The sequence below is a fragment of the Mustela nivalis genome (genome assembly GCF_964662115.1).
Source record: "Mustela nivalis genome assembly, chromosome: 6".
Taxonomy (NCBI): Eukaryota; Metazoa; Chordata; class Mammalia; order Carnivora; family Mustelidae; genus Mustela; species Mustela nivalis.
The window spans coordinates 11,303,458-11,325,414 of NC_139025.1; the positions used below are offsets into that span (position 1 = coordinate 11,303,458).

At 41.6% G+C, this 21,957-nt stretch overlaps 1 protein-coding gene across 17 annotated transcripts in view; it reads right to left on the bottom strand.

Moving 5' to 3' along the window:
• Window positions 1-21,957, bottom strand: part of UNC79 (unc-79 homolog, NALCN channel complex subunit) — a 239,117-nt gene that overhangs the window by 79,011 nt on the left and 138,149 nt on the right. For 10 of the 17 annotated variants that reach the window (XM_082733281.1, XM_082733285.1, XM_082733276.1 and 7 more), the window contains 9 exons: window positions 20,864-21,045; window positions 18,992-19,193; window positions 18,189-18,368; window positions 16,647-16,712; window positions 7,511-7,797; window positions 5,243-5,425; window positions 4,503-4,665; window positions 1,835-1,984; window positions 34-1,251 (listed from right to left, as the gene is read on the bottom strand). In XM_082733281.1, coding sequence (XP_082589407.1) covers window positions 34-1,251; window positions 1,835-1,984; window positions 4,503-4,665; window positions 5,243-5,425; window positions 7,511-7,797; window positions 16,647-16,712; window positions 18,189-18,368; window positions 18,992-19,193; window positions 20,864-21,045 — 2,631 coding nt within the window. The remainder of the gene's footprint in view (window positions 1-33; window positions 1,252-1,834; window positions 1,985-4,502; window positions 4,666-5,242; window positions 5,426-7,510; window positions 7,798-16,646; window positions 16,713-18,188; window positions 18,369-18,991; window positions 19,194-20,863; window positions 21,046-21,957) is intronic. The other 7 variants (XM_082733284.1, XM_082733282.1, XM_082733280.1 and 4 more) reach the window with 5 other exon arrangements.

Sequence of the window (21,957 nt, forward strand, 5' to 3'; positions counted from 1 at the left end):
TGAGGCTGGGCGGAATAAGGGGGATGAGCTTACCTGGGTCTTTCTGTTCTCCCAGCTTATCCAGAATGTTGAAGGAGATGTCCAGATACTCTCTCTGGATGGCACTGACAGCAATCTTGCGCTGTTTCCTCTGCCTGGGGACAATCTGGATCTTGAATTCGGATTCCTCAGCTCCCTCCTCTTCTGCCTTCCTCTCGGGATTCTGTTCTGTGTCCGACTCGGCGCTGGTGTCGGGCTTCTCACTTTCCACTGGGTTCTCGGCATCCTCTGGGACTTTGAGGAGGACAGTTTTTGCCCCTGAACTTGGCACTGGCCCGCCGGGCTTCTCCTCCTCGATGCTGGGCTCGGGGTTGTCGTCCAGTGACCCCTCTGGGAGGGCACAGGACTTCTGGAGGAGGTCTCGCTTTTGTTTAAGCGTGAGAGGGCTGCCGCAGGAGAAGTCCTGGGACTCCTCCGGTCTCGAACGTTCTTCAGAGTCTGCGGGGTCCTCCAGAATAACACGGGCGGAGCCCGTGGCACCTGCTGACTGGTTACTTCCTGAGTCCTTGGAAGAGAAGTCTTTGGAACAGTCCTCCACACTTACTTGCACGAGGGGCGTTGTGCTGAGGCTGAGGACGGAGGGGGGGCTGCAGAGGGAGGGAGAGGAGGGAGCATTTTTACCAGAGGCCCCAGCACTTGCCGGCTCCCCGGTCTCCTCTTCCTCATCGCTCTCTACGATGCGGAGCGGGGGAAGAGACTCGAACACAAGAGAGTCGCTGTCAGACGTGGAGAGCACCGAGTGCTTTTCAGGCCCAGAGGTGGAGTCAGAGGACAAATCTATCAGGTCTAAATCCTCCTTGGGAGCAGGCTTGAGCGGAGAATCCACTTTGACCTCAAACGTCTCCATGCAGTTTAACCTGACTTCGGGGATCACAGGCCTGCGGGTTTCTTGGAAACTTTCCGGCGCTGGGTTCTCGGGGCCTTCAGGGTCGTCAGGCCTCGCAGCAGAGTTCTGTCTGGGACGTCCATGGTCATGTCTCTGCATGACATAAGCAGCATGGGCAGGAGGCTTATCTAGGTCACACCGGTCTATGCAGGACTTCCTTCGGTGCTCGTCTAATGTAAACAAGAGGGAGTCTGCATTCCCTATATCAAGAGATTTTTGTTTTAAAGACCGCAGCTTTTTTTTCTGAACGCTTTCTTCTCTCACACAGTGTAGAATGCTGTCTTGTAATGCACCCGTCTCTCTATAATCAGCCGGCTCTATCTCACCTGATTGAAACAGAAAGAGCTAGTACTATTTTACTTGGAGATGCCACCACGTTTTCCCCCCTCCTACTTGGGCACACGACTGGCATAAATCATGATTACAATCCCAGCTCCAACGGGAGGGAAGAGTGACTCTCTGGCCAAGCATTTTGGAAAGTTCCTTCTCATTTCAAAAACCCAGAAAACTCTGGAATGAGAGAACCCGAAATGGCAATTTAAGATCTTATTTCCAAAATCAGGCTTCGGGATTCCTCAGCTCTATTCACGTGTGCACGGGAGAGGGGGACCGCTTTGGGGCTGAGGCAGATCTGGGAAATGGTATTCAAATTGTGTGGAAGAGAAGCAAACATTTTGCAACAAATCAAATCAAGCAATGGCCCTCTCAGACAATCATGACGTTAATGATGTATCTGTCAAGTCACGTATATATATAAGTGTGGATATATATATACTGTTTGTGCATACATATATATAAAATCAACGGTATTAAAATGTGTAGTAACATAATAAAATCAAGATTTCACCCCAAACAAACGGTAGAGTACAACATTTCTGCATAAAATTACTAAGAGGAAAAAATTCATACTTCTCTGCACATTCATCTCAACCGGCTGATATTTCACGGTTTTGCTGCCGCCTATCCTTTTCAATCTTGCAAAAAAAGTTTGAGACTCTTTATTGCAGGGTCCAGTAGGTGTATCATGAATATCAGATTCATCAAAAACACTATCTTCTTCTAATTGGGGAGAGAAAGTCAAAATTACACTTGGGAGGTTACTCTCTCTTAGGCTGTATCTACACAAGCATTTCAGTGAAAGCGTGAGGGAACACAGTCTGGGCTGGTTTCTACACCAGCTCAAGTTCTGGCCATGGCTTTGGTATTTCATCCGCTTGTCCAATTATCCGAATGTTGACAGAGCAACCTGTGACGAGGCTGCCTCTCGTTTTCCGTGTGACCACTGGCAGCATTTTCAAGAGAGGCATCTCGATATTCCAAGAGGGCCTCTGGGGGGTTGGGGGGATTTTTCCAGTGTTCTTAAAATCGGGTAACACACACATTTCGGGGATCTGCTGCACGCTCTTTGAACATGCCCGCTTTGGGTGAATTCTCAGGCTAATTTGGCAAGGGAAAATTAAACAAAATGAGTCACTCTCGCCCTTTCTAAAAATAGATTTATACCTTCCTGGGACGTGAGAACTGGCATAGACACAGCCTAAGAGTACATGCACCTTATACTTTGTGAATGCAAAATACTGTACTCTACATTTGGCAATGAAACACACAACACACAGAAAAAGCTTAGAAAAGCCACCGGTCGTTTCAAAAGCTCCACAAATGATTATGGACTGAAAGAGTAAACGAAGGAAAAAGAAAACAGAAAATAACATTCTCCCCTATTAGAGTTAAGACCCTCCTCTGTGGTGTTTGCCGTGTGCAACTATCACGCACCCCAGAAAGATTCTCTGACTCTGAGGGTCCCGAAGCTCCGTACACAAGCCCGTCACGTAGAGTGCCTAGCGAGATTCCTGCTGTGTGCTCTTTTATCCCGATTTGGGCCACTTTTAAACCAAAGATAAACCCAAAAACACATTCGTGAGGAAGGGGTTGCTATGTTGCAACCCACAGAGGTCACTTAATAAATGTTTTCCTCTCATCCTTTGGAAAGACCAAAACCCTGTACAAAGCAGCAATTAAAAAATAAATCAATAAATAAAAGGCTACAGAAATGCACTTCATACCACAGTAAATGGAATTAACCTATTATTCAAGGTGACTATCACTGAAATCATGTGGCCTATTTGATGTCTACCTATATGACAAAATGACGCTCAGGCGTGATGACAACTACATAAGATTTCTTGAGTACTCAGGGAATACAAGGGGAGAGCCAGATTTCAAGGACTGATCCTGTCCTAAACACAAGACTCTAAATTAAGTGAAATCTGAAGCAGCAGACGATAGATAAAGTGATCCTACTAGTCTTGTCTTAGTCAAATTAAAAAAAAAAATGAGTGTTAATGATCAAAATGATACAAAAATCCCTGCTGAAACTTCTGCAATGATGACAAAACCTATTAAGTTCCCATGTTTCTAGGGAGATACAACACAGTAATGTTTTCTTTCTTTATGTCCTTAAAGAAAAGGAAATAGTCCCTTTTGAAAAATAGTTTTTCAAGAAAAGAGTTACGTGACTTTCAAGACATGATTTTGAAATAGTTCTCAAAATGTCCTGAAGGAGAGATAAAAGGACTTCAGGATGGCTCCTCCCCTTCAGAAAGGCTCATCTGAGACTCACCCAGACACTGAGTCCGGACTGAGGATATCTAGAGTTTAACAGAATCTATCCTATTTTCCAAAAACTGGGACCTAAGCTGGGAGACAAGATACTCTTCAGAAAGGATCTGAATGGTACCAGAACTTACAGTTCCATCTATGGCCAGTTTCTTGGACCTTCTAGAACTACATGAACACTAGCTCCAATCTATCCCTAGTGAGATATTTCCAGAGCAGTCCTACCAAGTCAGAACTCCACAAAGGGTCGTGGGGTGTTTGGCTTTCTCCCAGGATTGGACTAGATGATGTCACCTTTTACAAGGCTAGACTTGTGACTTACACTAAAGATACACACCTTGGTTTTCAGCTCTCACCTGAAAACATCCAGGCTGGGATTTTACTCTATCTAACGTTTTATTCACCTGCCTCCTTTGCAGAAAAGCTATCGATATAAAAAGTGTTGATACTGGAAATAATTTAAACCTATGCAGAAAAAAAATGTCCTCTCAGTTGCCTTAAATCATTTTCTTATTGACCGAGGAAGTTAAGAAGAAGCAATTCAGCAAATTTAGACTCTGCACCAAGTTCAGGAGCAAACTAGAGACGACAAAATCATGGCTCCACCAAGTGCCAGGGGAGACTTTATTTACTTCATCGCCCAAAGCAAGATGCTTCCAACACACAGGGAAAGGCTTACAAAGGCTCCATAACCAAACAGCACACATTTTTTTTTTTTAACAAAACATTTCTTATGAAATGAGGTTCAGAAGCATATCAACTATTTCTTTCGAATGCTCATTTAAAAAATTAAGGCAGTGGCACTCATGGGAAAGTTGGAACATTAATGAAGCTGGAGGTGATTTTTTTGATTCCAGAATGATATCTGGGGGCACTCTGTTATCTCCTAAGAAAAACATCGTACAGAATTGTATCACGTATTCAAGCTAAGTTCGAGATGGAATTGAGGCATGTAAAGTACCTTTTTCTTTCTCGCTGTATCTGCTTACGTTACTGTTGTCACTGTACAGAGGCCCCGCCGCGGCGTGCGGCTTGCAGCTGTGATACTGAGCGTTGAGCGTATTGACGGTTATGTGAATCAGATGCAGCAGGACCTTGCTGATATCACAGTCTCGGTACGGATACTGCTCAAGAAAATGGAGGGAGAAAAATACAAATGGTTATTTTGAAGGGTAAGTTTTTCCACGTGATCTTGCTAGATACTTTCCTTGGTATTTCTTGGGGATGAAGAAAATATACCGAGAAGCAAAACCAGAAATTTTTATCATGGCCTTATTGGGACAAGGGACTGTGGTTCCTTCCTCTTGCACTAAACCACGGACAGCAAGGAATGCCCAGTTCGCAGTTACAATTCCTTTTAAGAAAACTACCTGGCATAAACATCTGGCATAGGAATATAATTTTAAATATCTTCTTTGCTTTCTGAGATTATAATTCATACACAGATAAAATATGAGATGCTGAGCATAAACACAGATTGTTGATCTCAATCTCCTATAGCTCATAACATATGCTGGAGTGGTCTCTGTTGCTATTGATTTTCCAATGTCCCTTTACTCCTCAATGCTCATTTTATGTATCCTGATTTGTCCCGTGAAGGTCAGATTACTCTCCTACAAAATTCTCAGTTCAGATCCCTTAAGTGTTCTCCTCTCTAAGAGAATGATTCTAGCCCAAAAAGGAGTGACCGCTGGAACTCACCTTGTAAAGGATGACAAGCAAGGCCTTTAACCACATCTGCCGGATGTGAGGTTTTAGGGACCAGAGGGAACAACGAGGTGGCTGTTGGAAATAATGCCGTAGTTGAGGACAAGAGCAGTATTTGAGCACCTGAACCACCAAGGGGAGAAGGTGTTTTCCCAGGTTAATGTTATAGTCCATTACCTGAAATAGGAAAAATATTAATAACTGAAGGAAAACTACAGAGAACACCCATAAGCCTAAAGGGAAATACGACCCGTCCAAACAACAGGCACAAGCTGGAAAAGGCATCTCACAAAATGTGAACTGTAATGGCCAGTGACCCTAAAGGGAGAAAAGTTAAACTTTACAAGAAATAAAAGAACCTCGCCAGTTAAAATCATTCTATCCACTTAATTATCTAATTATTTGATGTATCTCCTAATTATCCATGGGGAACAATATTTTACTAAAATGTTCTATTGAACTAGTAACTAGAATTAGACTGGTATCAATGAAAACACCTACCATTGGTCATCACTGGGGGAAAATGGGCATTCTCCAATGCCACTGGCAAGAGTATTACTCAACACACCCCTTCAGGAGGGCAATTCACCAATATCTATTCAAGAAGTGAGGAAAAGTACATAGCCTACAGTATAGCAACTAAATGTACCCTAAGGAAAAAAATCAGACAACTGTTCCAAGATGTATACATAAAGATATCCAGCCTTATAGTCACCCTAAATTGAAAATAACCTCCATGTTCAACAATATAAGTTAAGTGAAAGATTATTTGTATGATAATAGGATACTATGTAGCCATTAAATGGCATATGCAGTCAAATGCTCTACCACTGAGCTATACCCCCCATTAAATGGCATATGATACAAATTTATTAACATAATTGACTTCATAACCAATTGTAGGCTTAAAAAAGGTTACCTGTATTTATCAATATGTGTAATACGATCCCATTACTACAGAAAATGTGTGCACACACGTACACCTGTATATATGTGCAAATGAATGTAATCAATTTGGGAGCCAGCAATAACATACTGGCACCAATATGTTATCTCCTAAGAAACATTTTGTGGGCTTCGTGGAGATTTGAATTTAATTTTTTGCTTTATTAAGTAAATATGCATAATGTAAATGCAGAAAGAGAGAGGTGAGGAGAAACAGGAGGAAGGGAGGGAAGTTTGGTATCTGAGATGGCACATCGTCTCGTCACCGCAAGCCGCCGAGTGTGGGTGGTAAACCCTCCAGCACCAGCACCAGCAAAAGACTGCTACGTATGGATTGCTCCTACTTGGCTTACTGTGTTCATTATGTTATAATCTATTTGAGCAAGTTGGTAACAGAGACCCTCACTGAGCTCCTCCCATGAGACAGGCACTGATTAAATGTTTGGCAACGTGTCATCCCTAATCTTTCAAAACAAAAGTCTTTACCAAAGAGCAAAGAAGCAGAGAATACGTAAGGCCTCAACAGATGATAACAGTGGCAGAGTTGAAATTCGTATCGATTTCTCTCTAGCCTCAAGTTCTACACCCTTTGCAGACTGGCGTAGCGCTGGTCCAGTTAGCCATACAGAAACCCAATAACTCATCACTTCTGCTCTTGCGTTCATATCTCAAATGAATTCTCACAGTGCTGGGGACGGGCAGGATGTTCGTTGCTGAGCTGTCTGGAGTGGTAAGAAGCTGGGACCAAGCAACATGCATGTCCACCATGGGGGCAATTAAGAATTAAAGCATGGTAAGTGCACACCACGCTGTCAATGACAGTGGATGGGAGAAGCAAACACGTACAAAGCCAATGACGATAACGTGACATGAAGAAAGTTGCACGATCAGCTTAGCTCTCCACTTGAAGCCAAAAAGGAGAGAAGATTAAAAAAAAAACACACACAAACAGAAGCTCTACACTCTGTTATTGTTTAATAGGCAGAGTTGCAGCTTAGGATAATGAAAAATCCTACAGATGGATAATGATTCCGGTTACATAATAATGCAGATATACCTACAAGCCACTGAATTACATACTTAAAAATGGTTAAAATGGTAAACTTCATGTTAGGTATATTCTACTCACCCCCTCCCACCCTCAAAGCCCTATATTCCCTATTGGTCTTCCTCATGTTATACAACCCTTCCATATGAGCCTTCCTAATAAAGTCACTTGCACAAACCTTTACACAGAACCTAGGTTGGCTAAATGGAATTTAATGACTTACTTCTACCAAAACCTTAACGATCTGACTCCTGGAAGCTTACACTTACTTGGGCAATTCCTGCAATAAATGCATTAAAGCAAGTTGACAGGCGCATTTTTTGAGGTGCAATCATGAAGCAACCTTCCTGTTGGTCATAGCCGAGCAAGACGTACAGGTGCCGCTTGACCGTGTTGAAGGCCTTCGCACTGCTGATGTCTGACTCAGCGCTGCTTTCATCCTTGGCCATAAACTTCATGAGCACTGTAATCAGCTGGTGGACGGTCTGGTGGTCAATCCCAGCGTCTTCTGGGAGCAGGTCCTTGATGGTGTTGTCATTCTCGGGAGACTGTTGTCCTGTCAGTACAAGAAAGGTCATCAGTGGATGGCTCCCTCCCAAAGAAGCTCACAAGGAAATCTCACTTATTGATAAAACACCATCCCTTCGGCTTCCACTAAATACTTAGGGAGTCTGTTCTGGACCAACATGAAGGCAAAATATGGTCTACTCAGCAAAGCATTAGTTCAGGGGTGAACGTTATTATTTCATCAACAACCAATTAATTTGGGAGTAATAAGGGAATAGAAATTTTAAAAGGCACTACAAAACAAGGTTCTCTTTGGAAGGCAAGAAAAATACCTAAACAAATTTGTACTTAGCGATTTTTAAAATATCTTGGCACAGTTTTATCCTCAATGATAAAGAGAAGTTTCCCTTCCAGCGTTGTCCAATAAGTACATAAAAACAACCACAAACATAATATCTAACATGCACTGAGCACAAAAGCATCCACTGAGTTCTTGTGCTAAAATTTCTCTCTCAGTTTAGGGGTGTCTAGGTGGCTTAGTCAGTTAAGCATCTGCCTTTGGCTCAGGTCATGATCCCAGGGTTCTAGGATCAAGCCCCGCATCAGGCTCCCTGCTCAGCAGGGAGTCTGCTTCTCCCTCTCCCACTGCCTGTTGCTCCCCCTGCTTGTGCTCACACGTTTTCTCTCTGTGTCAAATAAGTAAATAAAATCCTTAAAATATATACATTATCTCAGTTCAGTTATGTTCATAAATCAGCTGGTGGAAAATAATGTAAAGTTTTCTTTTCCAAATCCTGAGATATTAGCAATGAGTACTCTATGAAAGATATAGTCAAAATTACAAATAGCAAATCATAAGTCCTGCTGTATGTAATGAGAAACATATAAGGGAGGGGACAGACAGAAAGAAAGAAGCATGAGCTCTTAAAAACAGAAAAATACCACATGAAGGTGAGCTGAAAGTTTACATGGACAGAAAAGAATACCTTAGCCCTTGATTTATTCGTAACCTAACAAATAATTGTATCACAGCAGCTCCCTGACTTCGGCTTTCTCTCTGTTATTTGTCAAAGTCAGAAATTATACCCTGTCTCTGTTTGTTTTTCTGCTTCTTCTGATCTGGTTTAGTTTAGGACTCTTGCTGAAGGAAAGGGGAGATCTACTCTTCTCTGTTTATGTTTGGGGACTTATTCCAAATACCCTTCACATCCTAGTCCCTTCTTTGACAGGCGACCTCACACTTTCTAAATGGAAAACAAGATTTTTGCTTGGTGGCTTAGATGACGCACCCAGGGTTCTCATCGCTCACCCTGCAAGGAAAATTTCTGCTAAATGATGACCGGCTCTGCTTACCAACCAAACCGGGTTGGTAAGCCGGTTATATATTTGGTTATAAACCAAACCGGGACCATATCATATCATGCATCATATAATATCATGTAATTATGGCATGAAAGATACGAGAAGGAGATAGGTAGTAATTTATATCCATTAACTCAACCAATTTGGCAAAACCCCAGTCTTCCAGGAAACAGCCAAGAGAAGCGGGATAGAAGAAATGCTTCTGGGGACTGTGGAAATTAACCGTCTCAAGGCCAGACAATTTTCTCTGGAGCAGTGGCACAAAGGTAATGCCAAATTCAGAACTTACTAGTTCTGCTATGTGAGGTAACAGGCTTGGTTGTGTAATTCTCCCCAGATGCTCTAATTAATGTCCGACTGTGCAAATGTGACAGTCAGAGGAAGGATCATTATCCATCTCTAGAGCAACAGAGTCAACAAGTCTCAGGGCCTCTCTCTCATTTAGGGGTAAAGTGTCTGAGGAACTTCAATACTACCCTAGAACATTCACATTTTCTGTCTCCTAGTCTCTGTATGAAGAGTAAATGTGGGCAACATACTCTAGGGTAGCTTTCACCCCCAAATCATTCATGTAAAGCCTAAGTGTTCCACATGCAAGGATGAGAGCGATCAACAAATTGAAAATACTGTTACTTATGAGGCATGTATCAGCCACCAAGAGAAGAAGCAATTTATGTGGAACACCCTGTTTCGCCAAGAGGCCTGAAATGTGAAGCATTGCTGTGTATTATAATTTAATTAAATGTTTGGGATAGAAGATCAGGCCAACAGCAATACCTACGTAAATCCTCATAACATAAAATTTTTAAAAGTTTAGAGGACTATTTTCCCAGCATTGAGATATATTCAGTCTTGATTTCTTTCTTCTCCAGAGTATTACTTTACAGCTACAAGGAGTTATTGCTTTGGGCAAGCCTGGGCCAAGAATGTGACAAGTGTGAGAATGCAGGCTCCCTGCAGGGTTCAATGTTACTGCAGCAGCAAGGGATGGCTGTTACAATGTAGCTTCATTTCTCAATGTGTCTCTGCTCGGGGTGGCAAGGTTTAACAGACCTGGCAGCCCTGTCCTGCTCAGCCACGGCCAAGTTCAGACTGGCTAGTTTCCAAAGTCCCCACGTGAAAAATGGAACTAGGGAGCCTTTGGGAAGGAGCTGCCCCTTTATTTTATAGCCCAAGAATCCAGGGGCCTCAATACAGAAGAAGGGAGCTCCAAAAAAAGCCCAGCTAAGTCATTGGCTCCTCATTTAATTCTATCCTAGTTCAGGTCTAGAAAATAAATGATCAGGCTTCATCTTTAAATACTTCAAAATTCTTCTTCCCATTGCAAGTAGATGTTTGTTTAAAAAGTATATAACCTGGGGCGTCTGAATGGCTCAGTTGGTTAAGCATCTGCCTCTTGATTTCGGCTCAGGTCATAACCCCAGTGCCCCGAGACTGACTCCTGCATCAGGCTCTGCACTGCATGTGGAGCCTTCTTGAGATTCTCTCTCTCTTCATTTGCTTGCCTCCCCCACCTCAAAATAACAATAATAATAATAATAATAATAATAATAATAATAAGATAAAGCATGTAACCTAACTTTTCCCATCAAATCTTAGTTTCCTAATGAGTAAGTACCATTTCACAAATGCCCTATTTTCATTTGAAATACATTTTCACTGATCTCCAGTGTTTTAGCTTTCAGTTTGATGCTCCTTCCTTTGTTTTCCCTGAATGGGGAATAATGAGTGAGCCTTAACAAACCATTAAATGTACTGAATAAAAGAAAAAAAAAAAGAACTAGTTGATGAAACTTTTTGTAGAAAGTAAAAAAAATCTTTGTTCCAAAAACTTACTTCTCTACTTCTGGGCTTTGCAAGTCTATGCCTTGTCTATTGTCTTTCTTTAAAACAGCATATGCTTTTCACTGGTATACTCTTCATAAAGGAAATTTCCTTAATCAAATCCCTAAGAAAAATTAGCTTAGAAAAGCTAGAATTTTATTAATAAAAACAATATTACTGTTTTAAGTTATCTACAAAGGGCATGACATTTCCATTTTAAAACTGAATGCCTTTGATATTTCCTCTAAGATGTGACAACTAAAGCACTTTTGAATTCTAGTTTTGAATGCTAGGCTATGAAATTCCTCTACATTTTAATCATAGAGATTTAACTTGTTAAAATTTTTTATTTTATCATTTCGCTAATGAAAACTGTAAGCAACTTCAGAATCACGAGGCAGAGTGATTCCTCCCCTAACCTTATCATGGGCTGAGTCCATCACAGTCTATCCACAGAGTGGTAACAACTGACTGAAACTCTAAAGGGTCATACAATTTTATCTATTTGATGATTGGGAACCAGGCAGGATCAGGATCTGCTTTTCCAGACTTATGTCTTCTTATTCACCCCCGATGCTCAACATTCTTACCAGCTGGGCTACTCCTAGGTCTCAGAACATAGCCAACACTTGCCCACCTTTGTGTCTTGCTCAGGGTGATACACCTCTCAGCACCCTGACCCCCAGCCAATCTCATCCCGTAAATCCCAGTCCCCAGGACCCATTCTTCCCACCTCTCTCAGCAACTGGATGTGATCTCTAACTTCTGCAAATCCCCAAGGACAAGAGAGGGAATATGGGAGGGAGGAATGGAGGAAAATTTCCTTTACCATTTCCTAAAATGGGGCAAATTGCAAGGCAGAATTTATTTACTCGTTTGTCAATTTCCCCTAGGAGAAAAAAAAAAGCTCCTTGAAGGTGAGTGCTATGTCTTAACCCATTTTTATACCCCTCACAGAATATGAGGCAGTGTCTGACATAGACTAGACCCGTATTCTTCAGAAGTGTCTAAGTACACTGAATTCAAAGAAATATCTCAGGTAAATATTTCTTCTACACAGGAGGAAAACTGGTAAGGCCCCCAAAGAGCAAGGAAATAGGCAATATTCCTCTGTGTAAGCTGACCTCTGTCTAACCAACAAGAGACAATCAGGTACAGGAAGGAAGCCCGGCTTCCATGAGCTTCCTCTGCATTTATTCCAGAGAACCCAATGATCAAGCACTATAAATGAGTTTGCTTTACGTTGCTAGTTCTTTTTTTTTTTTAATAATTTTTTAATTATGCTATGTTAGTCACCATACAGTACATCATTAGTTTTTGACATAGTGTTCCATGATTCATTGTTTGCATATAACACCCAGTGCTCCACACAATGCATGCCCTCCTTAATACCCACCACCAGGCTTGCTCATCCTCCCACCCCTCTTCTCTGAAACCCTCAGTCTGGTTCCCAGAGTCCATAGTCTCTCATGGTTCATCTCCCCCTCCGACTCCCCCCCTCCGCCCGCTGCCACCATTTTCCCCTTCCAGGTCCTAATGTCCTCCCTGCTAATCCTTATGCTCCACAAATAACTGAAACCATATGATAATTGTCTTTCTCTGTTTGACTGATTTCACTCAGCATAATCTCCTCCAGTCCCATCCGTGCCGATGCAAATGGTAGGTATTCATCCTTTCTGATGGCTGAGTAATTCTCCACTACGGACTACATCTTTATCCATTCGTCTGTTGAAGGCCATCTCAGCTTCTACCACAGTTTGGCTATTGTGGACATTGCTGCAATGAACACTGGGGTGCACATGCCTCTTCTTTTCACCACATCTGTATCTTTGGCTTAAATATCCAGTATGTAGCTAATTCTAATTATACCACCTCACTGATCTCCTAGCCCATTAACCCAACATCACAGTAGTAGGTGTGTTGTGTGTGCCCACAGCAGAAGGGCTGTGAAGTTGGGGCCAGTGACTAACTCTACACTGTCCTATGCTCCCCATCCCTGCCTTTGGCTCTTCCTATCTCACATCCGGGCCTTTACATCCTCTCCACCAGACCATCCTTCCTGCCCCCAACTCTCCTCCTGCTGCACCTGATAGGAACCATTGCATGGCACTGGCACACTCACTCGAGAGGAGAGTTTGCCTGTGTTCACACTATATCTCCCTTCCTTGGCTATATATAAGCTGATGGAGAGTATAAAAATTTCTGATGTATCTTTGCACTTTTTATATTTCCTAGTATTGAAGGTGCCCAGTAAATGTTCAACAGAAACTGCCTACTTCCCACAACTATTCTTTCCAACAAGGGCATTCCTATTAAAATAACTGTTCTCTTTGAGTTATGGGGTCTTAATGATCAACAGGCATTTTGCAAGTTAGTGAAGGATGTGAGTTGTTAACCATCTCTAGAAAGAAAGAGAAAGCCCAAAGAGAAGTAATTCGGGGTTTTAGGCTGGGACACTAATGGGGGGTCAATGAGATGGGGGGAGAGGGCCATACAAGAAAGTTTTACCAGTGCTCCCTAGCACTGGACACCTTCTCTTGATACAAATTCAGACCAAGAGATCTCGAGATTTCTCCACAAGCTGGAGTAGAATTGAGGGTATCCATGATGCTTTAGGGATTAGGACATTTCTAGATCCATCTGTGCATCTTAAATAGGAAGGTCTCTTGGTGTGAATGTTCATGACCTTAAGGCACACTGTAGCAGACATGAATGCCCAGGTTAGCTTTATAACCAGACTGGTGTCTTTATGTGCCACGGGGCAGGAACCCCCTAAGACCAACGCATCAATAGGTAGTTAGAGTGGAAAGAAAGCAAATCAAGTCTCCTGCACCCAAGCATTAGTCTCGAACTAGTTAGTTATAAGTGATCTTGAGCAAATTATCTAAGCAAAATTAATTAATCCCTGAGGACCTTGGTTTTCCTGTCCATATGTAAAGCAAAAAAAAAAAAAAAAAAAAAAAAACCACACACTAATACTTCACATATATCCAGAGTCATTGTGAAATCAAAATTAGCTTATTTGTATCAAAAACACTTTAATAGATAGAGAGGTACTATACATATATGAAGTGTTATTCTTATTATTATATACCTACCATTGTTTAATTATTCATTCCAGGGCATGAGGAACATGATATAATTAAGTTCCCCGTGACCAGATAGGGTAATACCAGTTTTTCAATGTTGTGCTATGAAAACCTATCAAAACTACTATATTATACTCAATTAATATTCAACAGGTATTCTGAATCACCAAATATAATTCCTAGTTTTCACAGAATCAGTGAAAAGTTGCCTTATAAATAATTATAATTTTACCAACTTCAGATTAGCTGGTGAAATTGTGTACTTCATCAATTAGGATTAAATAAAGGTCTGAGCACTTATCGGCATTCACCACAAATGCCTTGTATGAGAGATCAAAAAGCCTGGGCTTGAGGCCCAAATCTGTCACCAACAAGCTTGTGAAAGAGGCTCCTTTCTGGAAACGTCAGTTTCCTCTTCTATAAAATGAAACATTAACATATCTCTAATATTCCAGTTGTAATTTCCTATGGGTTTCATTCACATGAGCTAAGGTCTTTGATCTGACTCACAAAAGTCATAAAGAAATGCAGCTCTCCCATAGCCTTGTGGAATATACCTTCTCCACAAGTGTATTTCTGGTGCAACATTTGCTGTAGGTAATATGTAAAAGCTAAGATCAGAAAGCCAGCCTTCTGAATCCCATGTCAAGAAAACTCAGCCTAAACAGCAATTCAAGTGAACTCTTGCTGCATAATTATAGGACAGAGGCTTTGTTTCAGGCCTGATCAATAAGAGGTCTTGCACAGAGAAGCTCTTGTACCAAACGAAAGGATGTTCAGTAAGTAGCAAGTCCTTCAGCTTCCATGTAATTACTCTCTTAAACCATCCTGTACAATTTTAGGATGGCTCAGTGGGTTAAGCCACTGCCTTCAGCTCAGGTCATGATCTCAGGGTCCTGGGATCGAGTCCCACATCGGGCTCCCTGCGCAGCGGGGAGCCTGCTTCCCTCTCTCTCTCTCTCTGCCTGCCTCTCCATCTACTTGTGATTTCTCTCTGTCAAATAAATAAATAAAATCTTTAAAAAAAAATAAAAATAAAAAAAATTTACTGTCTAGTAAATAATAATGCAAAAATGAGAAACTAGTCTGAAAGGACCTTATAAAGTAAGCCAGCTACTTCCAAATCTATGCAAGTTTTTATTATGCTGTATTGTGTAAATTATCTTTCCAGAAGCTTTAACATTATATTTAATATACACAATGCCCACAATCAGCCCCATTTTCATCTGGTCCCTTTTGGTAAGACAAGTAGAAGCCTAAAGCCTCTTTTTTTTTTTTTTTTTAACTTCAAGAAACATATGTATCCATTTTCCCAAAGAGATGTGAGAAGACTCTTATGGTAAATGAGAATAAGTAAAGACTTTAATTGAATAATTAATTCAAATAAGCCTTAGGACAAAAAGAAAAGATGGGGTAAAATAAAGATAATTTATGAAACTGCTTAAGATCATCTCAAAAAGACCTCACTGAAGGGGACCTAGACGGACTTCACATTGTCGCGGAGCTCAGGCTCAGAAGTTCGCACTTTTACTCTCCTTCTAATCCCAGTACAGCTGAGGCCTGAGTGACGCAGAAAACAAGGCAGATGGACTCGGCCAAAGGCTTGCTAATCCTTCTGTCTCAACAATTTTAGAAGAGAAAACCCACTCTGGCCAACACCTGCTGTTGGCATCCATAATCTTTGGGGCCTTCTCTTCCCCCCACCCCCACCCCCAGCTACTGCTCTTTCTGGCGTCATGCTTGTAACACTTAGTGTACGTGATTTGAAAACCTCCTTACTTGAAATTCTCCTTCTGAGGCCACTCTTAAAACTATTCTTAGATGAAAAACCAAATGTTCTATAGCATGATACACAGTTGGCAGTTACCAAGTTTGCTGTCGACAAATAAGCACCTATTCAGGTGCTCGCTTCGGCAGCACATATACTAAAATTGGAACAATAAGCACCTATTCAGAACCCTACGCAATCTTCCCAATACACCGTGCCACCATTTGTGGAGCTAACATTCGGTCTGTGACAGCCTTGGCTGAGCCCTTTCAACCCTTAGGATCCTTCATGATAAACTACAATCTCTCATGGGACACGGAACGGTAGTTACACTGTAGCAAGTCGAATATGATCCTTTAGTCTCCAAACAATCGAAATCCTCCTTTCTCTGAGACACAGAAATGCAGGTAGAGTTGCAAAGAATCAAGAATGGCTACGGGGATGAGTGAATGATGGTGGCTCAAATGTATAACCTCTGAAAATGTCAATGAAATGTTATGTTTTTCCTAGAGCGGATATATATGAACATAATATTTCTATGTGTCTTTACACATACAAATAGAAGTACTATGTATAGGTCTGGTCGTATTGGCTCTCTGGGGAAAAGTGCATATTCGGGTAACATGATAGCTCTTACTGGACCACAAGTTAATGGGATCCAAGGTCATCTGCCCCTAGTAAGATAGAAAGAATTGCTAGGTCAGGGGCTCAAATGCCTGAGCATCTGGGGTAGGACCCTTCAAGTTTGCAAGTCCTAAATCTAGCACTCTGGCCCAGTTAGAGACACTGTATCCTTCACCTTGACCACCTGGGATAGACACTTGCACACGGCCCTTGCACGTCAGAAGTACCCACCTGGTGTGTGTTCGCGTGTCCCACCGAGAGCCGGAGCAGACTGCTCATGCCTGGTCAACCTCATGGCTTAAAAATCAACAACAACTCTATTGAAATAAGCATTAAAAACAACTTGAGCCTAGAAAACACACTCAGTGCTAACTCACTGGATAGGAGGGGCAGGTTTAAGTTTCGTTTTCCTACTTGTCATTAACATCGCAGAAAAGATGTTTGCGTCACAAAAGCTTTGTGGTTTTATGTGACTTTCCAGAACATTCTTTCATGTTATTTCCATTCTTAATCTTCAAAATTGTCATGTGAATCAAGTAGCGAGAAAGGACAATAAGTAACCCTGATATCCCAAAGTGGCTGGTTAAGTTATAAAAGAGCTGGGAAATTCATAGAAATTGTAATTTATTTCATCTAGGTATTGGTTTCTAGGATCTGATTCGGTCTCCTCTGGGGCCTAGAATTCCTGCGGGTTATTCTTAAATGACCACTTGCTAGAATTTTTGTTCCCTGAAAAACTGAGTTACTGATCACTTAAAGGGCTTTCATTGACTTCTCCCAAAGTTCACAATACCACATTTTCATAGCTTGTCTAAAATAGAGAAAAAATGCAATAAAAAAAATCAAATCATATTTGTGATTAAAAATGATTATGTTATACGAGGCTGTCTTCCAATAAATGCCAATGGAAAAAGCAAACCTTTCCACTTCCGACAGGACAAGAGGTATGTTTTAGAGTGTTATGTGATGAATTTCACAGCAGTTATTTAAAAATAAAATCACTTGACAAATTTCACAAGTAAGTACCATATTTAAATATACTCATTCACTAACATGGTGATTTAGTTATGAAATTTTAATTATTTGCCATTCATGAGCCTTTGCTGATCATTAGGGTTCATTTAGTCATTTGGTAATTAAGGGAAAATTGTGCTCTCTTTCAAAGTGCCATATAAAGAAAGACCTTTACAAAACAAGCATACAGGGTCTTTTTTTTTTTTAATTGGCAACGAAGCTTATTTTTATTTATAAATAATCTGGTGAAGCTGCACAGAAATTCAACTTCTCCTCAACCTGGTGTTTTCTTTTCAAAAGCAACCGTTATTTTTGGTTCTTCTGGGAGCTTGGTCAGCTGTCTCCATCATACGTGAAAAGCAAATGCATTCCACACTTCCACCCTGTCACCTCAGCTGCCATGGGGTCTGGCCTGTCCTGCTCTTTTCCAGGAAGCTCTCAGGTTCCAGGACTGGTGGTATCCCCCTTCCTATCCTAGGACTCAGGAGCAGAGAGGCTGCGTCTACGTTTCTGGCCAGGCATGAGTGGATTTGCTGCCTTCTACTGCTGGACCAGGGCTTTGCTTCACCCACACACTGGACAAAGCCCCCCACCAGGGCACTGACATTCTTGGGGTGACCCTCTAGGGAATCTGAAGCCCTAACCTAGTGAAGGAGCTCTGTTGACTAAATAAGTTACTCTATGAACATTCAACAGGACAAGTCAGCCTCAGAAAGACATTAAACAGATTTAAAGGAAGGAGGGAAGAAGATACTCAACGAATTTTGGAGGTTAAGGTCTCGGGGAGGGAGAGTGCCCTCTTGGATTCCACAGGCCCCTTCACGCTGTCTCTCAGAGAACGCACACTCTTCTGGCGGTTCCTCGCAAAACGAGCCCTCTTGATCTTCCACAATGCTGCGTCACTGAGGTTAGCAACATTGGTCCTTACAGCCGTGATAGCTTTGCAAAAAGAATCAGACGTTATTTTCTTTAACGGACACAACGAGCTTGAAATAACCCAGCTGTGTATATTTTCAGGATTAAAGTACGTCTTTCGTGGACACATGAATCATTCGTGGTGAGTCATAGAAAAAAATCATCACGACTGTCTATCACGACTATTGCCTGTGAGTCTTCTTACTTAGACCATAAGATTACATTGTCTAAAGTTTTTATCATCACTGGATACACAGTTGACTGACCCACTTTTCCCATCTATTTAGAGCTGTAGGTAACTAACAAGCGTGCAAGGGTGAATTTGTGAGATGCGAATGTATCTCACAAAATTGCTCACAAACACTGTGAATGTGACTACTGAATCATATTTAAGGAACACACAGTCATAATGGGTCACCATAGGCCCTCAAAGAAATGCAAAGGGTTTTGCTTTTGGAATGCCAGAAACCAGTTGATCTACAGATTACTACCGCGTTACTCAATAAATATTTAATAAACTGAGTTCATGAAGTAAGAGCGTCCTCCATAATGGGAAATTAGGCTACATGCAGAGTATGGTCTGCTTATCTAGCAGATGTAAGAATAGGAACTATGGCTGTTTAAAGCAAGTTCTTTGTTTTGCTTACTTGTAGGAAAAGGAAATTCTTTGTTACAATCCAAATGTAGCTGAGCTTCCAAAGAAAGGGTCTCAAATCTGTTGACAAAGAACTCCCAGCTCAAGGCAGGAATATCTTGCTTAAGAAAATGCAGGAGTAAAAGTTTGCTCAGTATTGTGGGTCTGTCTTTAACCACAGTATCAAACTGGAAATCAAGACAGAGACACAGACCCTGGGGCAGAGAGGGGGAAGAAAGTTTAAGTCAGACATAAACATCTAAGTTCCTTCAAAGCAAATACATTAAGCAAAGTCAGTGAAACAAGACAAAACCTCCTTGCTCCATACGTATAATGTGGAATGATCCGATTGAAATTTTCTTTGATTGCAAGTTTGGTAGAAATAAAATGCAGAAGAGGAATTTCTCCCAATTGTAGAATACCTCTTGAATTCTAGTTCAGAAATCTACACTAAATGTAGGTTATTGGTTTTCAGATGAATTCATTAATAACCATTTAATCCAAATGCTCTCAAACCAATGTTTCTTTTTTCAATGTCTGTAGTTTCTATTAAAAGAAGCATACTTCCAAAGCTACATTTGAGAATACACAATACAAGTTTCTAATTTCCTTTCAATGCTAAATGCCATGGTTCTAAAAGAAAGTAAACTCATTTTGTCTTCTTGGAATGTGAGTGGCACACAGAATCTTAAAAAATCAAGTAGGACTAAACTGACCATCCGTTTCTCCAGTGCATGACTCTGCTTACCATTCCCCCTTTCCTAACTGAATGAAACCTAAAAACCGTAATTCATCCAAGCATTCTATTAATTCGTTCAACTCTCAACTACTGAGTGCCTCATATGTTCCAGGCGCTGGGCTGGAAGACTACCTAGTCTTTAAGACCAACGGAGTATCCAGAAGACAACTGGGAATTTTTATAAGGGAGGCTGTGGGTCCACAGTCAGCCGAACCACCGAATTGCCCAGATCCTTTCTTCTTGGTCTCTTTTAGGGGAAGCAGGGTATAGACACAGTTACAGTCAAGAATGTCGACTATATTATGACTCACAACCTGAGTCTGTTCTGCCACATACTAACCACCTGACCCTGAAAAAGCGACCTACTCTACCCCTTCCAACCCTCGGCTTCTCTATCTGTAAAATGGGAACCCACAAGGTTATTGTGGGGATTAAATAAGACAATGGAGATCAGACACTTAACCCACTGTCCTGGAAAGACAGTATCTGTTTGACAAATTTTAGCTTTTGCCATTATTATTAGTTTTCATTATAACAACACTGTAATAAGTCGGGAGCCAATGTGGGAAATCAGGAGATCAGGACTTTGGAGGTTCTAGTCTCGGTTCTTCCACTAACTCGCTCTGTGTCCTTTGACGAGTCACGTTACCTCTCTGAGACCTGGTTTCTTCAATTATAAAATTAAGGTGACAAATAAAATAAATAAGGAGCTCTCTCCAGGTCTCGTATTTCATGTTGTTTTGACTTTCATTTTAGTTGGCGTATTTGCCTTCTCAGATCTTGCTTTGCTTTATATTATAATTCGTCACAGAGATGATTTCTCTTAGTGTCTAGTCTCTAATGACAAAAGCTCCCAGCCCAGGGACCAGCTACACAGTACAAGATTAACCAGCTGAGTTCACAAATCTGCCACAAAAAATAACATTATACAATTCCTGTCTCTGTCAAAAGTGTTTTCACCATACAGACAAAGATTAAAAAGAAAGTAGTAAGAGATAAGAACAAGGGGTCTTTAGAAAGGTGTGTTTCTGGGATTTTTTTCCCCATTAGAAACTCCCCCATTCTTGCAGTCCTCATCATCAGCTCTGTATGTGCTCAGGAGAGTACCGTCCACAGAGCACACAACACACATCCAAGGGACGTCACCTGCAAGGCTGGCCTCTTTATGGTGTCAAGCAGGAGACCGGCCCTGGTAGCCACCGCTGGGTTGACATCCTCCACAGCTGTGAGAAAGCAGCAGAAGGCATGTGCCAGGGAGTACTTCAGCAGGTGGTTTTTGGTCACTGAGTGAATATCCAAAAATCTACAAATTACAGCCACTTTTTCCACTGCAGTGTAAAAGGAGAGGACAAAAAAACAAAAAACCAGACACTTACTTAGACAAGAATGGAACCCACAAAGAAAAAGTCAACTCTGGGTCCCCCACACCCTGCTCTGAGAAACCAAAAGGAAATTCTTTTTTGTTTTTTTTTTAAGATTTTTTTTTTATTTGTTCATTTCACAGAGAGAGATCACAAGTAATTAGAGAGGCAGGCAGAGAGAGAGGGGGAAGCGGGCTCTCCACTAAGCAGAGAGCCCGATGCGGGACTCAATCCCAGGAACCTGAGATCATGACCTGAAACAAAGGCAGAAACTTAACCCACTGAGCTACCCAGGTTCCCCCCAAAAGGAAATTCTGATGCCGCCTTCTTGAATGTCCCATTTTATCTGTGTGAAAGAGACCGTTTCTACCTAGTACTGAACTTTTCTGTTGGGCAGCCTTGATTTAACTGTGGGTTGTCTTTTTTTTTTTTAATGGTCTTCCTCATTGTTTAACTCAAACTATACTTCAAAATACTCAAAATGCCTCCATGTTCATTTCTTTGTCCATTCCAGGCCCTTCTGCAGAACATACAGGGAGACAGGAGGTGCCAGACCTCGCTTTAGATTCTGGACCCCCTAAAACCCTGAGGAACCATATGCTCCTGGCACCTTGATCTTGGACTTCCCAGCATCCAGAACTGTGAGAAAATAAATGTCTGTTGTTTAAGTGCCCCCAGACAGTGGTATTAGCGAATGTGTCATAGTTAACCCACCTAATGGAACTTCCGTTCCTTGGTCACATTTTGGAGACACTGAAACACAGAGAACCATTCGAACACCACGGCATTGCGGGCCCTCCTTGCTGCTCCCAAGGATGGGAGTCCTAGCAGACTGGGGTGACAGTGAAGGCAGCCAATGCGAGGCTAAGAGAACATGCC